Consider the following 9,382-nt stretch of genomic DNA (forward strand, 5'->3'; position numbering starts at 1 on the left):
CTTTGGTTGGAAAGTGATACGACTTGCATTAATGAAGAAGCGGAAACACACATTGCATTAATGAAGAACACAGCTCTGAAATGATCGTTGTCAACACAAACTTCCTTTTGTACAAAAGTGATATGGACGTTACGAGTAAAGACCAGCGTCTTCCCTGTTACTTCAAAAATTTATAACATGAGGGTTAATTTTGTAATACCCATGTATTTTCCCATCTATATGTTACTTACAGCCAAATATAGACTTTACAAAAGTTACCTAATTTTCTCTGTAAATTTTTTTCCAACCAAACTACTTTTTCTTATCTTTTCCTACCAATCTCATTTCCCACCCATTTCCCTATATATAACATTTCTCTATCATTCGTAATATTTCTCTTCGATCAAACGCCCTCTAAGTCACATCTCAGTTTGGTAGTTTGTGTTAAACATCACCATATAAGTCTGTACTTCATGTTGTTGTAAATTACATTCTTTCATGTCAACAGTACAAAAGTCTCTCTTCAGTTTCATTATTTCTGAAATTCTCTCAGTTTTCTTCACCAACATTGTTGTCATCAAGAAAATTAAAAAAAATATATTGGGGCAAGATCTTTTGACATCGATGTTAAATTAAAAAATTTTACATCAAATTTTAACCGTTGATTTTCGTCAATCCGATGTTATTATTTATTGGGTAACATTTATTAATTAATTAATAATTCTCAATAAATTATAATCATCAATTGACGAAAATCAAAGGTTAGTATTTGGTGTCAAATGATCTTATCATATATATATATATATATATATATATATATATATATATATGGGGCAAGATCTTCTTACACCGGTGTAAGAGTAATATATCTTACACTCAATCTTAACCGTTGATTTTCGCATATCTAACAGTTATAATTAATGATTTATTAATGAGAATAATGTAACTAATTACAGTCATTTGATGGACGAAAATCAACAGTTAAGATTGAGTGTAAAAGTTATTACTCTTACACTGGTGTAAGTTGATCCTATCTCTGTCTCTGTCTCTCTTTCTCTGTATATATATATGTGTGTGTGAAAAATGTTTGTCATTTTTAGTGAAACTACATCGTTTTAGTGTGTTTTGTCATTTTCTCTTTTTTATAAAATTATAAAGAGAAAAATGGATGAGAGAGAATGTAAAAACACATCAAAACGACGTAATTTCATTAAAAATGATGTAACTTTGTGTCAACTAAAATGACAAATATTTTCCCATATGTGTGTGTGTGTGTTCCATTTTTCTCATATTACAAGAGAGAATTATATCCTGCAAAAAAAAAAATTTATGTACTACGAATAGTACCTAGTTATAATGATAAAATTATTTTCTTTTACTTTCGCAACATCAGCCGATAATGTCTGAGCAGAGAGAAAAAAATAGTTTTAATATTATAAATATGTATTATTTGTAATACATAGTTGTTAATTTTTTTTTTTTTTGCAGAAGAGATTCGGCAACATAAGAGAACGATTATCATATATATATATGAGATTTTATTTTCTCATGTTGTTGGAGATAATTATCTCCTATTATAAACACATGATGTGGTGGGGCCCATCATTTATTAAAAAAAGAAAAATGGTGGCACAATTTTTGATGTAAGACAACATAAGAGAGTTATCTCATGTAAAATGAAATAATGATTTCCATATTTATATATATATATGAAAAAGTATTTCTACAACCACTTTAGATAACATTATTTATAGCTAGCCCTTTTTAACTAAGTCTTACCAGTAAGACATAGTTATAACAATAAAGCTGTTCTTTTTTCTCTCTCCTCATATATTGTCGGCTGACATGGCGGAGATAGAAAATACAATTTTTATGTTTTACTGTTAGATAATCTTATCTAAAATGACTGTAAAAATATTTAACTCACATATATATATATGGATCAGGATCATTTCACACCGGTGTAAGATTAATAAGTTTTACACCATATCTCAACCGTTGATTTCCGTACATCCAACAGTTATAATTTAGGAAGTTATACGAATTAATTAATATTAATTAATCATTAATTACACTACAAATACCAATCGATGATTTTCGTCTATCAACGATTGAGATTGTGGAACCAATGCAGAATATAAAGATTCTAGGATTTTGATGATAACAAAAAAAAGCATGGAAGGAAGGCTTCAAGTTGCAACAATAAAAAAGAAGCAAACAACTAACTCTCATGAAGTCTTTCAAGATTCAAGCTTCAAGAGAAGAATCTAAGTCCAAGAAATCTCAAGTAATATACTTTAGGACTTAGAATTAATTGTGAGGGTAATTGACTTCTTGCATGAGTAAGCTCAAACATATTGTTGTTGAAATACATGCATTAAATTATCATTTGATTACACAAAGGATTTATAGCATCACGTATTTATAAAAACATGTTTTCAAGATTCAATCAAGCAATTAAACACGTTTGAAAAGGTTTTAAAATGCTTATAAACGTATTTTCAACTTTTCCAACAGGTTGGGAATCGATTCCCTATGAGCAGGAATTGATTCCCACTCTCTGGAAAAGTTGGGAATCGATTCTCACTCATTGGGAATCGATTCTTACTGCACCACAAGACAAAAATAACGGCTATAAACGACTAGTTTTGCGAAAATGAGTGTATAAAGGCTCATGGGGGTCCTCTATAAATAGAGACCATTGTTCCATTCATTGTACAACTCTTCTTGATCATAAATTCTCTTTGAGCTTTATTCTTGTGAGAGTGTCAACATTCATAGTTCTTCAACTTGTATAATCTGTACTTTGAGAGTACTTAGCTATTGTTAAACACCTCCATTTGATCTCTTGAATAGTTAGGGGAGTGAACCCTTACACTTGAAATGTCACCAAATTCCTAAGAAAATTTGGAGTGTAAGATTGTGAGGCATCAAGAGCCCGAAGTTTTGAAAGGTTGTAGTGGTTTGTCAAGCACCCTCAAGCTTGATAGCTAGTAAAAAGATTTGATCGAGCGGGTTCAATGTGGACGTAAGTCACGGTGGTGGTGACCGAATAAGGATACATCTAGTTTGCAATTTTTCTAACCTTAAACTCCTTACTTTAGTATTGAAATTGCATTTGTAGATTGTGGTTATCTATTTGCTTGCTTACTTTATTGATCACACACTTGCTCTCACACTTAGATTTTTTCTTATTAAATCACTATATTGAAGAAACACTCTTTAAAATATTAAAGGAGGCACTTTGCGAAAAGATTTTGCAAAATTCAATTCACCTCCCTCTTGAGTATTGAAGTCACTTGTCCAACAGAGATGTGGTGTAAGACTTATTAGTTTTACACTAGAGTAAAAAGAACATGCCCTTATAAGCATGTGATATCATTAATTTTTTTTTATCTAACGGCTTTCAGATGAGGTGTCTAACTTCAAATTTGACACCGGTGTTAAAGGATCCTACCCATATATATATATGCTTACAAATCAGAGTCGTTGATATTTTTTGATCTAACGATTATCAAATGATCTCATCCATATATATATATATATATATATATATATATATATATATATATATATATGAGATAAAAATTAACTTGTTTGGTTGATATTTGTTATTGTCTTCGTAAATTAATTAGACTAACATTCTTGCTTGGTACATTCCATATCACTTCGAGATATCGAATCTAACTTGTTTGGTTGATATTAGTTATTGTCTTCGTAAATTAAGTAGACTAAGAGTGTGTTTGAATGTGTTTTTGTTTTTTTGTTTTTAAAAACTATTTTGAGGATAAATTTTGAAAACTGATTTTGAGAGTAAAAAAACAATAAAACTTGTTTGAATATAGTTAGTTTTAAAATTATAAAGAAGTTGTATTTATTTACAAAAATGCCATTTATTTACAAGATTGCCACCGCAAAATAATTTAAAATAAAAATAAAAATTCATTTAATTACGAAAATGCCATTAATGAAACTCCATAATTACAGAAATGCCACCGCACAAATCAGAAAACAAGAAACAGCTTTGGAAAACATCCTGTACCTGTTTTGCTTTTTCCGTTTTCAAAACAAGAAAACAGTCATTGTTTTATTGTCATATATGAAAAACTTCTTATTACTGTAAAACTTTTTGGAATCTTCTTGCCTAAGTTAAGACTTTCCGCATTTATATTTGGAATGTCATATATTTTTTTTCAACTATTTGTAATAAAAAATAAATAGGATCATTGTATAAAAAAAATAAAATGATTAGATTATTTGATACTGATGTCAAATTAAATTTTTTGGCACTTCGTCATAACTATTGATTTTCGCCGTTCTAACGGCTGTAATTTATTAAGTTATATTCATTAATTAATTATTAATTCTAAAGCAGAAATTAATAATTTATATGGGGTGTCAAATTAAAAAGTTTAACAAATATTGTAAATGAGGCATAATTGATGATATAAATTAAAGGAGATAGATTATTCTACCTATCTTTTTTTTTATGTCTACTAATCTCCAATACCATTATATTAGAATCTCAAAAGAAGGGAGAAATGATAAAGGTTAGTTGAAATTCTGATCTAACGGTGTTGGAGATCGATAAACAAAATAAGCAAGGTAGACATAAAAAAAATTTGGTAAAATAACCTATCCTAAATTAAATTAATTAAAGATATAAAATGGATGACTAGTCATTAGTCAATTTGTTGAACTGAATTGGTGGATGTTTATAAAACGGCATATTGTCGTCCAGTTTTACACACGATACAACAGCGACACAGGTACACATACCCAAATGGTGAACAATTTACGATTTTTTTAATATTAATTACTCAACAACCAATTTTTTTTTTTTGGTGAGGGTACTCAACAACTATTAATTTGGCTGTTTCAACTGAAATGCATGTCTATTTTTATAATATTTTTAAGGGTTTTATTAGCCTCCTTTTACATAAGATAGTTATCTTACGTTGTAGAGAGAAAATAGGTGGATCTTGCCATTACAAGAAAAAAGAAAAAAAGAAAAGAAAAAGGTGGGATACGAAAATCGAAGTGAAAGAACATGAGAGAAGATATCTTATATGAAAGGAGAATAATATTTTCTTATATATGCTGTCATACAAAATGACTAAGTATGCAATGCACTACCGCTATTTCGTTTTCAATTATACCCAATACTCAGTCGCGGAGTCATGAGAAAAAGTTAGGTAGTGTAAAAAGATTCAGCTAGTAAAATTAGTTGGTGTTAAAGTTTTATTATTTTTAAAAATCTAACTAATATTAAGGCTGTATCAAAAAAAATTTAAAAAAATCTATACCATTTAAAAAAATTAGATGGTGCCTTGTGGCTCCGCCACTGCCAATACTATAGCATTGAAATTTATTCAACTTCTAATTAATATATATATGTGTGTGGATTAAGATCATTTTACATCAATGTAATTTACACTCTTAATCTTGTCCATTGATTTCATTTATATCTAAGGGTTCAATTTTTTTTAATAACGTGAGCCATTGGATACAAGTGGATCAATGGTCAAGATTGATTGTAAGACTTCTAACTCTTACACCGGTGTAAGAATATCCTATATATATATATATATATATATATATATATATATATATATATATATAATATATATATATAGGGTTCGCTTTTTCTGCGGTTACTGCAGATAATTATCTGCAGTAAGCCCAATACGACGTCGTTTTGGGTGGAAATCATGATGTTTTTGTAATTTTAATTTATTTCAGGGTTATTATAGTCTTTATGATTATAAATTTTTAATATTTTACTCTCAACACGACGTCATCTTGAGAGTAAATATAGATAACTTATCTGCAATAACTGCAAAAATATTTTTCTGATATATATATATATATATATATATATATATATATATATATATATATATATTGACCAAACAAATCACAGAGACTACATGAGTGAAAGCTAGGTCAAATTTTGGATTGCAAATTATGTCAACCACCCCACATTAGACATATTGAGCATAATAAACTTATAAATTATTTGAGCATAATAATTGAAATGTACTTTATTTTATATAAGGATAGATTCACTTACACATAATCGTAAATAGAAAAAAAAGGAAAGAAAGACATGTAATATGTTTTCTCGTGATTCACCCCAATGCATGTTACATTTGGCAAGTTGGTTATTATATTCCCCTTATATCAGTTGATACAATACAATTAGTTACAAGATAATATAAATGGATTTAGAAATTCCCAAACCATAATAATTATTTGAGTAAATATCTTTTTTGGTCCTCAACAAATTTCACGATGCCCGTTTTAGTCCCTAACAAATAAAAAGGCCCATCGTGGTCTCTAAGAAATTCAAAATAAACTCATTTAGTTGAAATCGTGGTCCTTCACAAATTTAAAAAAGACCTATATTAGTCCCTAAAATGATTAAAATGATTTCATTTTGAATTTCTTAAGACCACGATGAGCCTTTTTATTTGCTAGGGACTAAAGCGGGCATCGTAAAATTTGCTGAGGACCAAAAAAATGTATTTATTCTAATTATTTATAAACTCAAATCCAAACTATTAAAAATTCCTACGAGAATGGGGATTTGATCCCTCGCTCACCTGAGAGCAGAATCCCCTGTTGACTTTATCTACATTAAAAAATATGATTCGTTGTTTTTGAGCCATTCTCAACACTTTTAACTGTTTTTTTTTTAATACTCTAATTGATTCCTTACTTTGTGATTAATTCGATTCGGGACGGATTTCAGGATTAAAACTTTAAATTTCTCTCAAAGATGATATTTGGATAATTGAACACATGCCTCATCTCACGTCCCCACTTGCTCAATTTTCTGATGCCAACTGAGCTATGATCATTTCATTAATTGTTATTTTTTAATTCAAAAAATAGAGTACAAGTTGTGAATCTAATCAATATCCTCTTCAAGTTTACCATGAGAAATAAATAAAAATAAATAAAATCTTGATATAAAAATTATTTATTTAAGAATATACCATGAAAAGCGATAAGTTGATGTACATCGAACTATGAATGATACTAACAGATAAGTTGCCAAAGAAATTTGTGCTTCGAGTAGAGTTATATTTATAAATTTTTTGTTTACAAATTATATTATGTAATATTGGTAATACATATTACTTGAGCATGTATTGTCCATAGTATATAGTATAGTTTGTAAACAAAAAGTTTGTAAATATAACTCACCCCTTCATCAAAACATAAAAAATAAAAAATTCTTCCATAAGTTTTTTTATATAAAAAATATAAATTGGCTTCTAAATTTTGAATGATGTGGGTCGAATTCATCAAACTTGAAAATGAGCTTTTTCGATCTCCTAACTTATCAGGTAACTTTCAGCAGTGAGCAAACCATGACTCCACGAGAAGAAGAATGGATGAAAGAGAACATGTCCTTCAAGGAAATGTTAATGCGACATAATGGAGAATGGGAAGATGAAATTGAAGAAATGAATGAAGAGGATAAGGAGAATAAAAAAGAACACCCAATCTTAGAGGACCAGCCAGAATCACCGGAAGTGGTAAAGGAAGAAGGTGCTGAAGGCAGAACGAATTTTAAACTGTCAGATTCCTTTAAAAAGAAAGCATGGTAGCCCTGGCATAAGTCTTTTTTCGTGAAATTGATGGGGGGAAAGTCTCTCTAGCATTTATGAGGAAGAAACTGGAAAACCTGTGGGCAAGGCAAGGTAAGGTCTTCGTAACTGACCTTGAAAATGATTATTTTTTAGTACGTTTTTCAGAAGAAAAAAAAAGACATGGATTTTGCTCTCACAACAGGACCATGGATTATTTTTGAACATTAAGTTAAAAGGAAAATTCTATAAAACAGCAGTAAGACCGGTAACGCTATATGGAGCGGAATGCTGGCCATAACATAGGCAACATGAGCATAAGATGGGAGTAGCAGAGATGAGGATGTTAAGGTGGATGTGTAGTTATACAAGGATGGATAAGATAAGAAATGAAGATATTCGACGAAAGGTAGGAGTAGTATCAGTAGCCGAAAATATGAGATAACATAGATTGAGGTGGTTTGGGCACGTGATGAAAAGGCCCCTGGATGCTCCTTTCAGAACAGAAGTTTGTTACCAAGAGCTCAACACAAAAAGAGGTAGAGGTAGGCCGAAACTTACTTGGGGAAAGGTAGTAAAATAAGACTTAAAGGAGTGGGATATAGATTGGCGGACGATATGTCTTAGAACGGAATGGAGAAAAGCTATAAGTATGGTGAAGGGTTAGACCCGTTGTTATTCCTATATTCCAGATGGTCCCTTTTTAGTCCTTTTCCCCTTAATTTTCCCCACTTCTTCTTTTCCCTTTCTTTTTTACTTTTATTTATTTATATATACATATATATATATATATATATATATATATATTACTACTTCTCATTTTTTTTTACAACCGTTTTGTATCTTTCATGTGGGTTCATCTACCACCGACTCCAATTAAGTTGGGATAAAGGTGATGTTGATGTTGACCTAGCTATTAGGTCATGGGAACCAGATTTCCAACCCTTTCAGGCAACTATTAATCGCATTATGGCTTGGGTGCGATTGCCTGAATTTCCTATGGAATATGTTAATACTACTTTGATTAAGAGTATTGGGAATTGGTTGGGAAAATTCGTGAGAATTGATGCGGCGACTACTTCATTAGCTAGAGGTCGATTTGCAAGAATGTGTGTGGAATTAGACCTCACCAAAGCCCTTCAAGTGGAGTATAAGGTTGAAGGTAGGCTGAAGAGGGTGGAGTATGAGGGGCTGCACCTTATCTGTTACGGGTGTGGAAAATATGGGCATAGGTTGGAGAATTGTCCGAATAAAATATGTATGGTGACTGAGCAGGAAAATTCTGGATTGGAAAAGGACATGAATAGTCAAGAAACTAATTTGGTGGATGGCAAGGATATGGGCGAGGAGAAATCCAAATTTGGCCCTTGGATGCAGGTTTTGAGAGGTAGAAGGAATAGGGGGAATCAAGAGAATAGAGTGGAGTTAAAACAAGGGAGAGGGATGCAACCACCTATGAAGAGAGAAATTCCTTTAATAGTTTGAAGGATCAGAATATCCAGGAAGATAAAGAAGATGATGCAGGGGGTGAAACCAAAAATCAAGAATTTGTCTAAAGGTCCTTTCAATCCAAAAACAAGAAGAATCTGTCTCCTTCAGTTGAGATGGTGGAAACTAGTTCCTAATTTATTTTGGTGGGTAATCAAAAAGAGTACAACAGTATGAGCCAGGAGTTGGAAAATGGTCATTATAAAAAGGATCCAGTTACTGTAAAGAGGATTGAGGAAAAAAAAACAGCTGAGTTTATCAAAGAACATTGGGGAAGGCAGCTATTATGGGATGGAAAATCCGTGTGATGTAGATCA

The 9,382-nt window shown here is 30.9% G+C and overlaps 1 protein-coding gene across 1 annotated transcript; it reads left to right on the forward strand.

Moving 5' to 3' along the window:
* The first annotated feature begins 8,546 nt into the window (after positions 1-8,546).
* LOC133312514 (uncharacterized) lies at positions 8,547-9,062 on the forward strand. The gene has a single exon (XM_061513727.1). The coding sequence runs from the start codon at positions 8,547-8,549 to the stop codon at positions 9,060-9,062; it is 516 nt and encodes a 171-aa protein (XP_061369711.1).
* The last annotated feature ends 320 nt before the right edge of the window (positions 9,063-9,382 follow it).

The sequence above is a fragment of the Gastrolobium bilobum genome, unplaced genomic scaffold, assembly GCF_033153095.1.
Source record: "Gastrolobium bilobum isolate Gb01-03AN ecotype WA unplaced genomic scaffold, APGP_CSIRO_Gbil_v1 utg5873, whole genome shotgun sequence".
Lineage (NCBI taxonomy): Eukaryota > Viridiplantae > Streptophyta > Magnoliopsida > Fabales > Fabaceae > Gastrolobium > Gastrolobium bilobum.

Bases quoted from the DNA above. Each gene is read 5' to 3' on its own strand.
- LOC133312514 (XM_061513727.1), top strand. From the start codon at position 8,547: ATGGCTTGGGTGCGATTGCCTGAATTTCCTATGGAATATGTTAATACT.